Genomic DNA, 19,883 nt, shown 5'->3' on the forward strand with positions numbered 1-19,883 from the left:
GGTTAATTCAAAAACACATATCACCTTGCCCAAGTTTCTTGAGACAGTTACTTGGGCTTAAAATGTTTATATTTAAAATCAATTTTGACAAAGTTTTCTTCAATATGCACATGTATTTTAAATAAAAGCATATGTAAATGATCATTTATATTGTCCTCCTAGTGGGTTGAAAGAAGTTTACTCATCAAGTTTGGGGGACAATTCTGTTCAATTAGCATACATTCGTTGTTCATCCAACATGCCTTCTAAACTATTAGATCAATGTCAGATTCATATAAAGACTACACATTTATCGATTGCTAGCATAAAATTTCATGTATTAGGCTTGTAATTGACCAATGTGTGGACAACAGATTCCACAAATTTTGAATTTCCAGCAAACACAAATTGATATAATATTCCTTTCCCATGTCATATTTTGAATATATTTTGTTTTAATATATCTACTAGTAAAATTGATAAACAACCATTTCTAACCTACAATATGATCTTAGTGACAAAATTACTTCCATATAGGGTAAGATTTACAGAAGAAAGCCAGCATGATAAGCAATACAATTCAACTGGCCTGCCTACCCTAACTATTGAGGGATCCTTTATTCTGTGTGACGCAGTTGTCCCTCTAGAGTAAAACAATTGCACTTTTAGTTGCATGAGAAAAACCTTTTTTATTAATATATGCTGTTCTATTCTTGAGATTTAATGCTCCATATGAGGGCCACAAAATTGCGGAATATTACAACCATTTTATTTAGACACGGATGGTTATAAATTTCGGAGGTTTAATTTCCTGGGTTTTCTCAGCTATTAAATGTGTGATATAAAAATTTAACCAAAAGATGTGGAAAACCTGAAATTGTCACACTTCCAAGCATTTTACGGTATATGTTGTCTAGCTAAAAAGATTCGAAATGTTTAATTTTAAAGAGAGGTTTGTGATAACAGATGCTTGATGTCGTGCTTACAGTTGAGGAATTTGATGATGCAATTTCTAGGCTAAAATGAGAACGTGTTTCATAGAGAATCAGCAGGGGAATATATAAAGCACGAAAGCATCTAGCATTTTATCTTATGTATTCTTCAAGAATTCAATGGGAAAATGCTCGCCAAAAGTACAGAATAAAAGAAAATCGGTAGATATATAGAAGAGCTCAAGAACCTCTAATCTAGTACTGCGATGATAGGTATATTACTTTTTTTTTATCCAGAAAAAAAAGAAGTATGTTACTTTTTTTTTTTTTTTTTTTTTTGCTTAGCAAAAAAGAAAAGAGGGGTATATTATATTTTCTTTTGTTTGTCTATGTGCAAGTTATTTGGGGTGGAGGGGTCAGGGTGTTATCACAATGTTATAGCAAGAAAAGATAGGGCACAAAAATTACTCTAGGAAAAATGAATTCCTCATTTTTAAAGAAATTGAGTGCCAACAATTATCTGTTAAATAATTGTAGACAAAGTGCTATTGGGCATACCTTAGGATGACAAAGCAAATAGGCATATGAGGATATATGTGTGGGAATGTCTTGGCAAGTTGATTAAAGAAGTGTATTATTTGATCATAATTCAATATTCACTTAAAGAGAACTTCAATATGCCAATGTGTCCACTAAAGAATGAAATAAAACTGTAATCTGGTGTCATTTAAATGAATGAGCATATAGTTATGGAATCCTATCCTTCGTAATAATTGAGCAGCTAAGGTATTGAAATATTTGATGCATATCTACATAATACATAATTAAATAACTATTTAATTCCTTTATTCCATAAGCTAAGATGAATTATTTATAGAATCATCTTCTTATTCATTATGAGACTAAACTAGATTTCTACTTTTTTTTTTTCTTGTCAACCTTCAACTAGATTTCTACTTTAGAAAACACAATTCGAATGAATTATTTTTAGAATCATTTTAGAAATGACAAAATTTAAGTACAATACTTTAGATGTTGTTCTTTAAATTCACCATTTAAGATTGAGCCGTGTAACTAATTAACTGAAAAATACACTTTCATCCCATGAAGAAAAATTCATATGGCAAAATCTTAAGAAGAAAATTTAAAAAATCTCACCTAAGTACTGTACCTAAGTCTTACTTTTTTTTTTTTTTTTAATACAGTGCAAAGTGATGCAATATATTCAAATTTACATGAATCTATATCAATATGCATGCACGTGTTTGTACCAATTAAACCTTAATATATATGTTTTGATTAAAAAGGAAAAAAAGAATTAGAAATGTTAAATCATAAGTGTGATCTTTTCTCCAAAAAAATAAATCATAAGTGTGATCAGTTGGGAATAACAAGATAGGTAAAGTATTCAGCAAAAAATAAATATAAATAAATAAAAAGCTAGTTAAAGGAACAACAAAATTTCTAGGATTGACTTGACCCTTAATAATTGAGATAGGCTTCATTAATAACATTTATTTTCTTGTCCATTGGTGTATTAGTATGATTATTTTGTATTAACTACCAAGTAAATTAGGGACCATTATGGATTCCAGTTAACTCAATTGGTAAAGTTTCTGATGGTAGAATAAGAGATTTAAGATTCAATCTCTGCCTACACCAAAAACCGATTGGTGTCTTAGTCTAATGTAAAGAGCTATCATCGGTAGTAGATGCTATAGATTGAAACTCTCTCCCAAAAAAAAAAAAAAAAATTTGGGAACCATCTTCTCAAACCAAAGTGTACATTGTTAAATTCATTGTGTATTAAAATCTCAATGTGTATTCGCTAAAAAAATTATAAAGAAAAAAAAAAGTCAACTTGTATTAATCCTCTTCATATATCGTTTCTCTTAATGTTCATTTGGGTATTTGTAGTTTCCAATAATTTATTTATAGTGTTTAATAAAATTACTAACCTAAACAAAAATTTACGCACCTGCCCCCTCAAATTTTAAAAATTTTAAAATCTCGCCTCTTATAAAATCTAAAATTTAGAACGCCCATCAACTTTTTGAGGAAAGAACCCAAAAATAAATTAATTAATTAAAAAAAAAACCCATCAGATGGCAAATTTCCCAGCCCATGGCCCTCCAAATATGCTAACAAAATCCAAATTCTCCTTTAAACACACACCAAATCCACATTAAAATTTAAAAATAAAAAACAACAACAACAACAATAATTATGTCTGCATTACTGCGTGTGTGCCGTGCGTGCATCTATCCTTAGCGCCGCCTGTCCCCCGCGCATGAATCCATGGGTTTCCGCTCAACTCAGGCTCTTGCTTCAATCCAAACCAGCAACCCAACCATTGGATCTCTCTCTCTCTCTCTACTGTTAATGCTTAAGAAATTGCAATTTACTTCGGTAGTTTGCTAGTTTACCGTGGGGCGTGGGCTATTTTACTATGTGCTATGTGTTATACTCTTATACAGATTTTTTTTTTCTTCTTTTCTTAAGTTATTTCAACTTGTTTCTCAAAAAAAAAAAAAAAGTTATTTCAACTTTGTTAACTTTCAGTTTGTGGCTGCTATTAGTGCTATACAATAAAAACTCGGTTGGAAATCTTTTTATATATAGTAATATAATATATAACTTCTTATTGAGTGAACATATAACACTAACAATATTGTTGTGAGTGAATCTTTTTTTATATATATTATTAAGTGAAAGTGTCAAATTAAGCAAATATTTTGACAGTCGATATTTCGTTAATTAACAAATCGTACTAGATTATAACCATTAATATTTCGTTAATCAACAAATAAAATCAGTCAAGCATTTTTCAAAATTTGACACTACTTAAAAAAAATAATAATAAATAAATAAATCTAGCTCTGCCACTAAATTGGATCAAATTCCTGCTTACCTTTTTCCTTCTCTTCTCCCGGTCCTTTTATAGATACCGTCCATCCATTCTTATGGATACGATATGGCATTTTGCACTTTCCATCTAAAAACCACGTGACAATGTTCATGAGGACAACCTCATCTAAGCATTACCCTTTTAATTAAAATTGTACATTTCAAATGTGTCAACCTCATACCAATTTACACCATGAGAGACAACGTGGATATAAGAGAGGACCTATACTTTTTTCTTTTTTCTTTTTCTTTTTCTTTTTCTTTTTCTTTTTCTTTTTTTGGGAGGGGGGGTTGATAAGGGACCCCTAATTCCCTATACTTTTTACCAATGACCCTCCTAAGTTGTACCTAGAAACAATAAAGGAGAAAGACTTTCCAACCCATTCACATCCCAAACAAATTGCATCTTACACCAAATTTTTTATGATTTGGTCATGTGGGTGTCCCCACTTTTTATTTCTCTAAATCTACACCGTCCATACCATTTCCCTTACCTCTATTTATACTTCCTCTCAATTTCATTTTCTGTCCCAAGCTCTTTCTCTTCTTTGACACTAACCAATCACCTCTTTCCCCTGCATTATATATCTCCGAATTCTCCCTCTTCAAGCTCATCAATGGCTTGCTTGGAGTTGAGTAAGGGGGTGAGTAAAAGTCTCATATTGTTCTTTTTCTCCCTAGATAATTATTAACTCATTTTCTCACTCCTATTTTTTTTTTTCTCTTAATCTCTTTTACTCCAAAGTACCATTTTTTACCATTGCATGTCATGTTTGTCTTTGAATTTTGATTGGTTACATACAGAAAGAATTGTACATGCATTCTTAGAGCAAAGTTGTGTGATGATAATGATCACATCTACTATATATAATTTGAATTTCTATTGATTTTGTTTTTATTTTTCCCAAGAACTTGCAGGCTAAGTTCAAAGAAGATCAAGACGCATGCACTCTTGATGGAACTGTTGACATGCATGGTCGCCCTGCAATCAGAACAAAATCTGGACGATGGGTTGCTGGAATTATCATACTTTGTAAGTTTTTAACGCCTCACTTAGTTTATTTTCCTTTTCTTATTGTTTATAGGACTTTTCATTAACTTTACTAGTTTATATGACAAACCCCTTTTCAATGATCTCTTCTTATAAGCTGGTATGCGTAAATTATAAAGGATCTTGAAGACCTTATAATTCATATAATGTTAACCATTTTTTTATACCCTTTTTTTTTCATATTCCTCTATATTTATGAAAGTCATGGAAATCACTTCCAAAGATCCTCCACTTTTGAATTCCCACCAGAAAGAAAAGAAAAAGGTCCAGCATCTGGCCTCCTAGGATTATGGATGCATGATAGAGGCATATTCATCATATTTCTATTGCTTAATCCCAACGCACTTGAGAATTTACAGAGACCCATCACCCATGCCATGCATTTCTTCATAAATACTACAAAATACATATACATGTGAGTGATCAGTGTGCGTCCAGTTCTATAATTTTGCTGGCACTTTCAGGTGCAACAACATTTAAGGCCATTCAAAGAGTTGAGTGAGAACTTTGTCTTGATGTCACCCTTTTATATATATATATATATAAGCAGTTATAACAAGAGCTTTGATAAGAGCTCCTTGTTACCAAATCCCACATAAGGACAATAGTAAAGTTGAAAAATAAAGGGTTGTTGTTACATTTGGCATTCAAAAACCTAACCAGGTGTTTGCAAACTGCAACAGCCTTGTTGCATGATAAGCATTAGCCAGCTACCCACCCACCCCCACTATTTGAGATCTTCATCATGACCATGCTTCCCTCATTGATTCTCTCTCTCTCTCTCTCTCTCTCTCACACACAGAGCGAGAGAGAGAGAGAGAGCATGAAAAGGGAGCTGGTAAAAGACATCTAGGTAAGAAAAGCGTGCACAAAAATGCAAGACATGCCTGACACGTAAGCACATCTTTTACATGACGTGGGTCTTTGCCACGTGTCTATTCGTCTCTAACTTACATTAGAGAATGTATTTGAAAATGAAAGTTAAGCCCACTCAACCCCCACGTGAGTTTGGCACCACCGTTCATAGCCATGTCTTCCCAATCCAATTCCTCTGTCAAAAATTTCAAAACCAAAAAGCAAATTGAAAAAGATAGAAAGAAAGGGATCGAATACGTGAGAAATTTGGTGTGTCCCGCACGTGTTTGTTAAAAGGAAAAAAAAATTTAGGGCAATTATAATTTGATTATGTTGTTGCACTAAAAGTAAGGTAATGAACAAAAAGAAAACACCAACAAATAAAATAATAATAATGACAAATATAGTTGTCTTATGTCATATGTCATAAACATCGTTTTCTTATATGTAGTTCCATGTTTCTAACTCTCTTTGCTCAAAAAACTAATTATAAAATATAAAGTATTCTTGTAAATCCAAAATAATTTTATCATACCCAGCTTTCCCAGTTTTTTCTTGGGATTGAGGGTCCTTCCTTCAAACTTGAGCAATTATAAATTTTAATTATTCTTGTAAATCCAAATTTACTTTATCATACCAGCTTTTCAATTTATTTTTCTTTTTAGGTTTTAGGGTCCTTCCTTCAAACTAGTGGTAGTTTTTTTTTTTTTATGGGAAACTAGTGGTAGTTGTTTGTATGAAGTCCAATCATATATGTTATATTAAAGTGCGTTTGACAAGTCCTTAAAAAAAACTTGAAAAAATTAATTTAAGTAAATAAGAAACCAACAAAGCGTTTATCCAAATGCACACTTGCCAAAAGTTTGTTTCTTCTCCAATAGTATCAATTTTAAATTCCACTAGCTGGCTAATGAGTAATGACATGAAATTCACTTGCATATACAGTATTAGTGGAAGAGAATTAAAAAGAAAAAATAAATAAATAAACATTTTTCTAATACCATTTGAAAGTGAAATATATGGTCTTCAAGTAACTTGTTACAATTCACTACGGCAAAAGAGCAAAAGAGCTAATGTGCTTGCTTTATTACTCACGAAGGATTCTAGGGATGGTCTTTACCAAGCTTTTAAAGAAAGATCCTGAAAATATATACCTCTAATCTACTTGTCAAGTTGCTAAAACATTTGGTTTTAAAGCACATGTATCATATAGGATGAATGGTGCTTATTAATGGCCGACCTATCTTCTAGACAAGAGTCAAATTAATTGAGATGATTGTAACCGTTCATCTATAGGAAAGACACTGGCACACTGCACATGCAAAAAGATGTGACATTTTGGCCATGATTATAAGTTCTTAGCATGCAATATTCTAGGGATGGTCTTTACCAAGCTTTTCACATCCTCTAGGTGTAAGATGAATTGATATTTTCTTGACCTTAACTTAGCCACTTCAAGAGGTACGTTATTCTGAATTAAGCCAAACAAACTGTTCTATATCCTTGAGTATATAAGCCCATAACTTTGTGTGCGTATGCATTTTAAATAAATGTTCACCTAACTTAAATTTCTCAAGCAAATTCGATTCCTAACTTTGTGTTCTGCTTTTATTTTTTGTTCAATGAACCAATAGTGAACCAAGGTCTGGCTACACTAGCCTTTTTTGGAGTCGGAGTGAACCTGGTGTTGTTCCTGACAAGGGTTGTCGGTGAAAACAATGCCGATGCTGCTAACAGTGTGAGCAAATGGACTGGGACAGTTTACATCTTTTCTCTGATTGGTGCTTTACTTAGTGATTCCTACTGGGGAAGATACAAAACTTGTGCCATATTTCAGGTCATCTTTGTCATAGTAAGTGTCCTGAATTTGCTATATATTTAATTCCTGGACAGAATTCTAACCACAGAGGAGAATTGAGTACTAATTTTCTTCCCATTCTTATGGTAACTATATATGTAAATGATGACAGGGTTTGGTATCACTATCTTTATCATCATACCTTTTCTTGCTCATGCCTAGAGGTTGTGGGGATGAATTAACTCCATGTGGTGCCCATTCTAGCATGGAGATGGGGTTATTCTACCTTTCTATCTATCTTGTTGCCCTAGGAAATGGTGGGTATCAACCTAACATCGTCTCATTTGGGGCTGATCAGTTCGATGAAGAAAACCCCAAGGAGGGACTTTCAAAAGTTTCCTTTTTTAGCTACTTCTACTTAGCTCTAAACCTTGGGGAGCTTTTCTCCAACACCATACTGGTCTACTTTGAGGATGAAGGGATATGGGCTTTGGGATTTTGGGTTTCAGCTGGGTCTGCATTTGCAGCACTGGTCTTGTTTCTTGTTGGGACCCCAAGGTACAGGCACTTCAAGCCGAGTGGCAACCCTCTCTCAAGGTTTTCCCAGGTCATAGTTGCCGCGGTGAAGAAATGGAGAGTCGAGGTGCCATCAAATGCAAAGGATTTGTATACTGTGGCTGGAAATGAGTCTTCCACAAATGGTAATAGGAGAATACTTCACACCCATGGATTCAAGTAAGTACAAGAACATGATCATTAGCATATATATACTACCATTTACTTCATGTCACTAACCATTACCATTGACTTCATGTCACTAACCATTACAATGCTAACTTTTTCACAACTATATTATAGGTTCTTGGATAAGGCTGCATTTATCTCATCAAGGGATTTTGTTGACCAAAACCAATGTATTCGCAACCCATGGCGCCTCTGCCCAATTACCCAAGTGGAAGAAGTTAAATGCATTCTGAGACTACTTCCAATTTGGCTCTGCACCATAATATACTCAGTAGTCTTCACACAAATGGCCTCCCTCTTTGTGGAGCAAGGTGCTGTAATGAACACTACTATCTCAAACTTCCGAATCCCACCTGCAAGCATGTCAAGCTTTGATATACTCAGTGTGGCACTTTTTATCTTCCTTTACCGGCGAATTCTTGACCCATTAGTGGGTAGAATTAAGAAATCAGATTCCAAGGGGCTTACTGAGCTGCAGAGAATGGGAATTGGCCTTGTTATAGCAGTGATGGCAATGGTTTCAGCTGGAATAGTGGAGTGCTATAGACTAAAGTATGCAATAAAAGATTGCAAAACATGTGATGGGTCAAGCTCCTTAAGCATCTTTTGGCAAATTCCTCAGTATGCATTCATAGGAGCTTCTGAAGTTTTTATGTACGTGGGTCAATTGGAGTTCTTCAACGCACAGACACCAGATGGGTTAAAGAGCTTTGGAAGTGCACTTTGCATGACATCTATCTCGCTTGGGAACTATGTGAGCAGTTTGCTTGTAAGCATTGTTATGAAGATATCAACTGAGGATCACATGCCAGGATGGATCCCAGGAAATCTCAACAAAGGTCACCTAGACAGGTTTTTCTTCCTTTTAGCAGCCTTGACAACAGTAGATTTGGTTGTCTATATTGGCTCTGCTAAGTGGTACAAGTGTATCAAGTTGGAAGGGAAATTTGAAGAGGCAGATGAGGAAGATGACATTAAAGTTTGATGTGAGGTCTGTGGTACCCAGCTTATATAAATAAGAGAGAGAAATGGGGGTTGCAACAAGCACTTGCATAAAGACTTCACGCTTGAAGATATGTGGAGTAAGAGAAACATGTTTTCTTCCAACTAAGTCTCTTATTACGTTCACTTCTAGCTGTTTCTACTACACCTAACTCAATGTAGTATTTATCTCCATGCTCTAGGGACTAAGAGATAGCTTAGCTTATATAGTGTTGGGTTTGAAGAGGTGTAGTTTCTGGCTTGAAGGCTTTTAGATCATCTTCCAACATCTTTGTCATCCGTTGGTTCCATTGCCACCACGGATTTAACTAATCTTCTGAAGTTTGAGGATAAAAAAATGACTTGGTTCTCTGTATAAACTGCACCACATCTTTGCGTAGGAGCTACTCTTTGAACATTAATAGATGATTCCCCCTTCAACTTCAAATGTATTTGGATCTTTTAGTTGCAAATAATTAAGTATGTATCTAGCTATATATATAAAATCGCATTGTTATTATCTGAATTATTTGTTTTATATATTGAGACCATTGCTGTGCATACATGAGTCTGAGTGAGATGATAAACTAATGAAATGACCGGTATCAACTCCAAAAGGAGAACAAAAGATTGATTTAAACACATGGATTTTTTTTTTTTTTTTTTAAATTTAAACACATGGAGATTTTGATATTGTAACCAATATTAAGCTAAATCGTTAAACTCTGTTTGGATAGGCGTTTTTCTCTTTTCTTTTTTCTTTTTTTAACCAGCGCTTCTTGCACTCTACATGAACAGTGAATTAAGGTAAAGTTACAGTATTTTCAATAGTGAATAATAATCCCAAAATTATTTTTTTATTATTTTTAACAAAAAGTTTTTAATTTTCAACAAAATAAGTGGTATCCAAATACACACTTAGTGAGGAAGGTTACAATGGAAAAATGAAATTTAATAAAAGCACATTTTAGCACACTGACACAAAATTTACCACACCAATTCCAAGTTGATTCAGGTCCTCAAGTGCAATCAGAGAGACAAAGCAAGCAGAGCTGCAGCATCTTACCGTTTCCCTAGCCAACAAGACCTGCCCAAGTTATTGACTTTATAAATCTAACAAATTATTGCTACAAAAATAAATGATGTTCACCAGGTGGGTCAAGAAGGTGACACCATCCAAGAAGACAAAAAGAGAACCATCTGTTCACATAATATAAAGAGACAGGTTCTCTTTTAGGAGGGCATACTAACTATAGCTTGTACAGGAGTCCGGAGCCAACACAAGCAATTCATTTTTCTGGCAAATCTCTTTATTAGACTTTTGGGGCATCCCAGGCTTCAATCTCATTGATTGTAAGTTTGAATGATAACCTGAGTTTGCCAAATGAATACTACGACCCTTTCATACTCCCAAGAATGGGGGGAGACAATTGGCACTTCGTTAAAAGGAAGACAATCAAAATAGCTTATCGTATCATGTACAGATGGCACATAAACATAATAATAGCACTAATATGAGAAGTATTATATATAGTCAACGTGTACTTGAACCTCAAAAGAATGTAGGCTAGTGAGACCATTTTCATTGTTTAAATTTTTGACGATTAGATCTGTTTGGAATCTGTTTATTTTGCTGAAAGTATTATAGATAAAGGTAAAAATTAGCTGAAATAGTACAGTGAGATCTATAAATAGTACCAAAAATTACAATAAAGCCTATAAATAGTAGTAAAAATAAGCTGAATAGTAAAATAAATTAGCTTTTTAATTTTTGCCAAACATACACCAAGTTTGCCCTAGGAAATGGAGGTTATCAACCAAACATTGTTACATTTGGGGCAGATCAGTTTGAAGAAGACAACCCTAAGGAGGGACAATCAAAAGTTGCCTTTTTTAGCTACTTTTACATAGCTCCAAACATTGGTTACCTCTTCTCCAACACCATATTAGGCTACTTTGAAAATGAAGGGATGTGGGCTTTGGGATTTTGGGTGTCAGCAGGGTCTGCATTTGCAGCTCTGGTCTTGTTTCTTGTTGGGAGCTCAAGGTACAAGCACTTCAAGCCAAATGGCAACCCTCTCTCCAAATTTTGCCATGTCATATTTGCCGTGGCGAAGAAATGGAGGGTTAAGCTGTCACCAAATGCAGAGGACTTATATGTGTGGATGGAATACAGTCTTCGACAAATGGTAATAGGAGAATACTCCACACGCATGGATTCAGGTAAGTAAAAGAGCATGATCATTAACATATATAATTCCATTAAGCTCGTGTTACTTGGCAAAAGATCCATCAAATTGCTTAATTTTTAATAGGAATAGATTGTGTTTCATGATATATTAAATTTTAAGACCTCTAAAAGTTATTTGGACCAACATGGTTTTTCAATGTTCAAGGTAGGAGTCTTGATAAGGTTAAAACTAGTATTGCCAAACAAACCAATAATTATTCAAGCTAAACCCACATAGAAATGATAAAACTCATGTGACTATCCATTACAATGCTAACTTTTTTCATCTTTATTATAGGTTATTCGATAAGGCTGCATTTATCTCATCAGGGGATTTTGATGACCAGAACCAGGCTATTTACGACCCTGGCGTCTCTGCCCAATTACCCAAGTGGAAGAAGTTAAATGCATTCTGAGAATACTTCCAATCTGGATCTTCACCATAATCTACTAAACAGTCTCCACACAAATGGCCTCTCTCTTCGTGGAGCAAGGTGCTGTCATGAAAACTACCGTCTCAAACTTGCAAATTTCACCTGCATGTCTAGCTTTAACATACTCAGTTTGGCAGTTCCTTTGCCAGAGAGTTATTGACCCACTTGTGGGAAGAATTAAGAAATCAGATTCCAAGGGGCTTACTGAGCTTCAAAGAATGGGAACTGGCCTTGTTATAGCAACGATGGCAATGGTTTCATCTGGAATAGTGGGGTGCTATAGTCTAAAATATGCAATAAAAGAATGCACAGAGTGTGAAGGGTCAAGCTCCTTAAGCATCTTCTGGCAAATTCCACAGTACGCATTTGTAGGAGCTTCTGAAGTTTTTATGTATGTAGCTCAATTGGAGTTCTTCAATGCACAGACATCAGATGGGCTAAAGAGCTTTGGAAGTACACTTTGCGTGTTATCTATCTCACTTAGGAACTACATGAGTATCTTACTCGTGAGCATGGTTATGAATATTTCAACTAAGGATCACATGCCAGGATGGATCCCAGGAAATCTCAGCAAAGGTCACCTTGACAGGTTTTACTTTCTTTTAGCCGCCTTGACATTCCTAGATTTGGTTGCCTATATTGGTTGTGCTAAGTGCTACAAGTGTATCAAGTGGGAAGGAAAATTTGGAGAGAGAGAGAGAGAGATGAGGCAAAATAAAGTAAAACAATGCTAGGAGCATAAAAAAATTACATAATTTTTACCACAACTCACCACGTGCTGAGTTGTGAATGGTTACAATTTGCCATATAATGAATTGTAACAAAAGTTGTACAATTTTTTATAGTCTTAACATTTTTCATTAAAGTCAAATGTAGGGCTCGTGCTCCTAGCCTTTTCTTCTATCTCTTCTTCTTTTTTCTTAAAAAAATAATAGATTAGAAAGCTTTATTAATTGGTAACATTATAAAGCATCAACAGCTAAAACTACTGTGAAAGACAGGTAAATCCTCTAACCAAACAGTTGTAACAACATAATCAACAACCTTACACGCTACTAAATTGGACTCAAAAACATTTAAAATCACAATAGTGTAAGGACAGTTGCAACCATGAGATGGACTCCAGAATCTTTCCATAAGTGTTATAAGAATTCCTGCCTGCCTTAATCACTTTAACTGAAGCAAGATCATTCCACTCTAAGATCCTATCAAAAGACCAATTTCTAGACAAATAGAGCGTTTTGTCAACAAATAGAGTGTTTTGTAAAATATTAAGTTGACAAAACGCTCTATTTGTTTTGAAGTAAAATATTTCCAAATGTAATTTTTACAAGTAAAACATTTTCAGTAAAATTTTATCAGGTATTTTGTATGACATGTAAAATTTTTCAAAGAAACTACCAAAACCGATTGCTCAGCCACTTGAGATGCTCATGTCAAAGGTCTAGGGACTAGACCGTTTGAACCAATAACTAAAACAGTGGCTCCAATGTCTAGACCGTTGCACCAACAATCGAGCTGTCTCTGGCAACTAAACCTCTGGTCACCGAAATGGCATCTCCAAATCGTTGGCACCTACTGGGCAGCCACTAGACTAGCAACCTAGCCACCAAATGAGAGGAAAAGAAGCCATTTTTTATTCTTATAAAATGTTTTACCAAGTTTTCAAAGGTAAAAAACTTTATAACTTTTTATAAAGGATTTTCTAGTCAATGGAAAATATTTTATAGGTTTGATCACATTTTACATCCAAATAAACACCTGAAAATAGAAAAACATTTTCCAAAAAATATTTTATTTCAAAACAAATGGAGCATAAAATAAAATAAAAAATATGGGAATTTATGTGGTAAATGAGAAGTTAGTGTGTTAGTCAAATTTGGAATTCCGCATTAATAAGGAGAGAAAGTCATTATTAATTTATAAGTGTGGAGATTTATTGGGCTTAAATGTAATGTAGGAGAAAATGGATTCATTTGAATGCTTGGCTATTGTATTATGGAGGATACAAGTCAAAAGAAGGTTTTTTGCACTAGTGTTGGGTTTTGCGTTTTGCCAACCAAAAGGGTTTGAATCTTTTTAAAGAGAACGAAATAGTTATGTTGAGTTCCTCAAATAATTTTTTTTTTTTTTTTTGAACTTTTATTGTATTACACCAACAATTTTAAGTAGATTTAAATGGTGCCTACACAAGACAATCCCACTGAGAATGTTGGAGATTTAATAAGTCCTTCTGTTTTAAAGAAGTCCACTTCAATAATGGAAAAGAAAAGTCTACCAAGAAGGCTTGAATCTCCTTAAAGAGAATGAGATAGTTATGTTGAGTTCCTCAAATAAATTTTTCTTTGTAATTTTTATCGTATTGGACCAACAATTTTAAGGAGATTTGAATGGTGCCTACACAAGATAATCCCGCTGAAAATGTTAGAGATTTAATAAGTCCTTCCATTTTAAAGAAATCCACTTCAAGAAATGAAAAAGAAAAGTCATTTTCTACTTAAGCCTTTTCAAAGTCTCCTAGGTTTTCAGTGGCAATAATCCTTTTAAGGTTTCTATTGATGAGATGAGTGAGAATAAACTTTGAGCCCATAAAAAAAGATAGATAAATACTAATAATATTAGTATAATTTTCATTTTCTCATTTCTATCTTTTAAATGGTCTTGCATATCGATTTTATAATTACTATGATATTACTCCCACTTTTGTCAAGAAAATTTGCAAAGGTATATGGGAGCCATTACAAAGGTATGCTCAGGCATATTCATCTTGTTTCTATTGCTTAATCCCAACACAATTCAGAATTTACGAAGACTCATGCATTTCTTCATAAATACAACACAAATGTACATGTTTCTCATTCAGCAACATACATGTACATATGTGTCAGTGTGCGTCGGTCCGGTTCTATAATTGTGTTGGCGCTCTCAGGTGCAATAACAGCTAGACATTCAAAGAGTTGAGTGGGAATTTTGTCCGGAAGTAATGGCGTTAGAAATACTAAATAAGTGTATTGTATTTCTCAATTAAAGAATGTACATGAGAGTCTTTATATAGGAGGCATATGTGTGCAGTACAAGTAAGAGTGTAGTACAAGCATGTGTGTTATACAAGTAATCTAGGTGGGCCTAAAGCCCACAACACTATACACGTTAACAGCCCCCCTCAAACTCAAGGTGGGTGTGAGACCAACTTAAGGTTGTCAACCAAATCACGAAGACGTCCATTGGGATGTGACTTGCTGAAAATATTTGCAAGTTGATCTTTGGAGGAGACTAAGAAGAGCTTGAGAGCACCATGGACAAGATGATAATGGATAAAATGACAATCGATCTTGATGTGTTTAGTCCGTTCATGGAAGACATCATTATGAGTAATATGAATGGCACTCTAGTTGTCATAATAAAGAGGAGTAGTAAAGGATGTGAACACACCTAAGTTTTTGAGAAGCCATCATAGCCAAAGAAACTCAGATGTGGTATCAGTAAGGGCACAATATTATGCTTCAGTACTGAAGCAAGCCACATGAGTTTGTTTCTTACTTCGCCAAGAAATCAGAGAAGAACCAAGAAGAAAGCAATAACCAGTGGTGGACCTGCGATTAATGGGATCTCCTACCCAATCAGCATCAGAAAATGCACGGAGAATAAGAGGAGACTAAGCAGAATAGAAAAGATCATGAAAGAGGGTGCCCTTTAGGTATCGAAGAATGCGCAGAACAGCAATATAGTGAGTCGATCGTGGAGCAGACATATACTAACTCACCTGGTGAACAGCATAGGAAATGTCTAGATGAGTGACAATGAGATAAATTAGGCTACCAACCAAATGTCTGTAAAGAGAGGGATTAGACAATGGTTTTCATCCAGAGAGAGTTAGATGCGCATTAAACTCAACTGAAGTGTCAACGGTCTTGCTATTAGTAAGTCTAGCTTGAGACAAGAGTTCAAAGGCATACTTGGCTTGAGTAATATAAAGTCCATCTATAGAATGAGTGATTTCAAGACCCAAGAAGTAGCTGAGATGTCCAAGATCTTTCATCTCAAACTGCTGACTAAGAAAATCCTTGAGTTCTTGAATGCCACAGAGGTCATCACCAGTTATAATCATATCATTCATATACAGGAGAAGAAAAATAGTGTCTTTGTCAGTGCGACGAAGAAATAAGGTAGAATCATAATAACTAGTCATGTAACCCAAGTGAGAGATGGTAGAGCTGAATTTGGCAAACCAATCTCATGGAGCTTGTTTAAGGCCATAAAGTGCATGTCGAATGTGACAAACTTTGTTTGATTCAACAGAAAGACCAGGAGGAGGTTGCATATAAACTTCTTCACTTAAATCCCCATTAAGGAATGCATTTTTTACATCTATCTGAAAAATGTCCCATTTACTGGCAACAGCAACAGCTAATAGGGCACGAATAGATGAGATACAAGCAACCAGAGCAAAGGTCTCTTCATCATTAATCTCATACTCCTGTGTAAAACCTTTTACAACAAGACAAACTTTGTAGAGCTCAATGGACCCATCAGAGCGAGTCTTAATCTTGTGGATCCACTTACAACCAACCACAGATTTTCCGGGGGGAGAGCCACCAAATTCCAAGACAGTTTTTAGATAATGTATTGTATTTCTTAGTTAAAGAATGTACATGAGAGTCTTTACTCCTGTCCCATCCTCGAATCCTGTACAATACACCCAGAATAGTCAAAGATAATGTGATAACCCAACTCAGCTAATTGTCCCGCAGAAAATAAATTGTAAGAAATTTTAGGAACATTAAAGACCCCAGGAACCGAGAGGTTGGAGGTCGAAACAGAGACTATATTATAACCAAAAATTGTGGAACCATTTGTTGTGCAAATATTAAGAGGGTGTGGTGCAGGTTTAAGTTCAGAAAATAAGGACGAGTGAGGTGTCATGTGATTGCAACAAGCAAAATCCATAAGCCAAGAGAAAGGAGACATACCAGATAAAGCTAAGAGAGAAGAGGAATAAAATGCATTACCAACCATACAAATGACATTAACGATGATGTTTTTAAGGTCATTTGTGGACATGGTGAAAGTGCGTCATAAAGACTTAGATTATGCAGAGACAAGAGCCATTGGTTGGAAACTCTCAGTGTTAGCAACAGTAACAGTAGAAATTGAAATAACTAATTTATTGTGATGATAGTAAGTCTCAATATTGTGGCCAAAACGTTTGCAAAAATTGCGAAAACGTTTGCTAGATTGTCGGCAACGATTATTGCAACAAGAAGAAAATCTGTCCTTATTCATCATTTAGAAGCAAAATATGCAAAAATGGACTGCAAAAATGAAATTTACGCGAAAAACTAAGTAAGGAGCACATGGACTGTAAAAAGTCAAACCTGACTACAAAGTCAACGGTCAACTGTGGCAGAAGTCAACGATGACGTAAGCAAAATGACGTCAACAAATAGCTAGGGTTGGCATCAGCAGATGAGTCAGGTAGGGCTAATGTGTCAGGTGATGATGTTACGGATGACGTCAACGAGATTCCCAGTGGCGCGTGTAACGCATGTAGCGCGTGATCTGGACGCGCCAAGCTTCTTTTGGCACGTGAGGGTGTGTGTAGCGCGTGAATGGATCTCGCCAATTTTCAACCGGTGTGTGGAGCGCGTGGAGTTTCCTATATGGACGATTCCGGTGGGGATGAGTAGATCAGGCAACAATCTACACGATGATATAGCTTGTGTTCTGATTTGAGGTTCAAAGTGAAGATCCGATGAGGGCAATGATCTTTGTGGCAGAGAGCGAGCTTCTGGCGGTGAAGATTCAACCTTGAGGACCTCTGACGGTGATGGAGCAATCAGGAGAGGACACCAAAAGGAAAGGTTTACTGACCGGAGAAGTTAAGGCAACGAAAAATACCAATAAAGATAAGACCACAAAACACAAAAAAATTAGAGCAATGACTCTGATACCATGTTAGAAATACTGAATAAATGTATTGTATTTCTCAGTTAAAGAATGTACATGAGAGTTTTTATATAAGAGGCATATGCATGCAGTACAAGTAAAAATATAATATAAGCATGTATGTTATATAAGTAATCTAAGTGAGCCTAGAGCACACAACACTATACACATTACAGAGAGAGACAGAGATCTGACATGAAAAAGGGCACTGGGAAAGGCAGAGGTGAGGAAAGCATGCACCTGAGTCATGAAGTAAGAAGTGCCTGACACGTGATCGGTACCGCTTACATGCGACCTTCCACATGTAAGAGCATATGCAGCAGTGTAGCTATAATGCTATAATACTAAAATTTAGCTCCACAAACACAAAAATCTTGCTGCAGTAGTGGAGCTAAATCTAAAAAATTTAGCTCCATTGCTACAGTGTACATCTATAAATAGATGTGCACTATTCATAACATCTAAAAGAAAAAAATATTATTTTATTAAAGTTCTCTCTCTTCTTTTATTAAAAAAATATTTTTTCCTTTATATTTCTTTTCTCTCTCTCTCTCTCCGGCTTCTCTTCTTTCTTCCTCTTTCCTTCTCTTTTTTTTTTTTTTTTCTCTCCCTCGTCTACTCTTTGCTTCGCCGTCGCCGATCTTCATCGTCGCTGATCTTCATCATCGATCTTCATCGTCGCGATCTTCACCATCGATCTTCATCGTCGTCGCCCAGTTGCCGTCCCACGCCGCTGACCCATCTCGCCTTCATCGAACTCAAGCGCGCCACGGACCCATAGAAGCTCTATGCTCGGTCAATATCTTTGGGTTCATGGGTTTGTGGGTTCACGGACCCATCGAACTCAAGCGCGCCACGGACCTGGACCCATGATCGGCGACGGCGGGAATTCTGGGTTTATGGGTTTTTGAGTGTTTGGTTTTTTTTTTTTTTTTTTTTTTTTTTTGGGTTTGGTTGTGATTGTGGATTGTGGTTGAAATGGCGGTTTGGTGGCTGTGTTGGTGATGGTTTGGTAGCTGTGGTTATGGTTGCTGTGGGCTGTGTTGGTGGTTGTGGCTGTGTTGGTGGTGGTCACATGAAGGTTGTTGCCGTGGTTGTGGTTCTCACATGAAGGTTGTTGCTGGTGGAGTGTGTGGCTGTGATAATGGTATATTGTGAATATATTATTATGTTGTAGTGAGTTGGATTATTTTATTGTAGTAGTTATATTATTTTATCGTGATGTTTATATTATTTTATTGTGTTGAAAGCTAAAATAGATCCACTGCTGCAGCATGTGTGTAGGTAAAATAGATAAAGTAACTTTTGGTAGAGCTAAAAAGCTAAATTTTTAGCTCCACTGCTGTGGATGCTCTAACTACGTCTCTAACTTCTAGTTTTGCTTTGGTTTTTTTTTTTTTTTTTTTTTTTAGACAAAAATAAAAAGTTGACTTCAAACAAAATCTAAAAAAAACAATCCGAAAAGGTGGTCTCAGACGGATCAGAATTTCAAGCTAGTGGGAGTAAGTAAAAAAAAAAAAAAAACTCCAAATAGGTGTCTATTATATATTAAAAAATTATAAATACACAAAATCATTATTTCTTAATACATTAAAATGTAATCATTTATCAATAAAGACAAAAACAAAACAAAATTTTTTTTTTTTTAATACTAGGCTAGCTAAATTTATTTATTTATTTATTTTTTTTAAGTTAGAGTATTCATATTGGTATTGCTAAAAATTTTGGCTTTTAGCACCTCAAAAAACTACTTTATTTATTTTACCAAATTGTTTTTCATTACAACCAATATCAATTTTTTTTTTTTTATCACTTCATTTAAAATAATAAAGGAAGAGAGAGAATTTGAGTTTTTTAATTGAATGAAGAGATATAATTTTAATAAAATATTGTTTTTTTTTAACAAATTGCTGCAGTCAACTAATATTTATACTAGTTACTGTAGTTGCAAAAAATTTAGTTTTAGTTTCTCCAATAATACATGATTTTTTAGTTCTATGATGGTAAAATAGTTTTTTTTTTTTTT

General features: G+C 35.0%; 1 protein-coding gene and 1 pseudogene across 2 annotated transcripts; both read left to right on the forward strand.

The window, feature by feature from the left end:
- The first annotated feature begins 4,281 nt into the window (after positions 1 to 4,281).
- LOC115972367 (protein NRT1/ PTR FAMILY 7.3-like) lies at positions 4,282 to 9,773 on the forward strand. Of its 2 annotated transcripts, none has more exons than XM_031092635.1 (5): positions 4,282 to 4,462; positions 4,728 to 4,851; positions 7,359 to 7,576; positions 7,695 to 8,257; positions 8,381 to 9,773. In XM_031092635.1, the coding sequence occupies exons 1-5, from the start codon at positions 4,436 to 4,438 to the stop codon at positions 9,249 to 9,251; spliced, it is 1,803 nt and encodes a 600-aa protein (XP_030948495.1). In that variant the 5' UTR covers positions 4,282 to 4,435; the 3' UTR covers positions 9,252 to 9,773. The 2 variants fall into 2 exon arrangements, with proteins under 2 accessions (XP_030948495.1, XP_030948496.1); XM_031092636.1 differs by having other exon boundaries at positions 4,283 to 4,462; positions 4,737 to 4,851.
- Positions 9,295 to 12,645, forward strand: LOC115970148 (annotated as a pseudogene).
- The last annotated feature ends 7,238 nt before the right edge of the window (positions 12,646 to 19,883 follow it).

The sequence above is a fragment of the Quercus lobata genome, chromosome 12 (assembly GCF_001633185.2).
Source record: "Quercus lobata isolate SW786 chromosome 12, ValleyOak3.0 Primary Assembly, whole genome shotgun sequence".
NCBI classification, from domain to species: domain Eukaryota; kingdom Viridiplantae; phylum Streptophyta; class Magnoliopsida; order Fagales; family Fagaceae; genus Quercus; species Quercus lobata.

Bases quoted from the DNA above. Each gene is read 5' to 3' on its own strand.
- LOC115972367 (XM_031092635.1), top strand. From the start codon at position 4,436: ATGGCTTGCTTGGAGTTGAGTAAGGGG. The intron at 4,463-4,727 runs GTGAGTAAAAGT...ATTTTTCCCAAG, and splicing joins GCTTGGAGTTGAGTAAGGGG to AACTTGCAGGCTAAGTTCAA. The intron at 8,258-8,380 runs GTAAGTACAAGA...ACTATATTATAG, and splicing joins CTTCACACCCATGGATTCAA to GTTCTTGGATAAGGCTGCAT.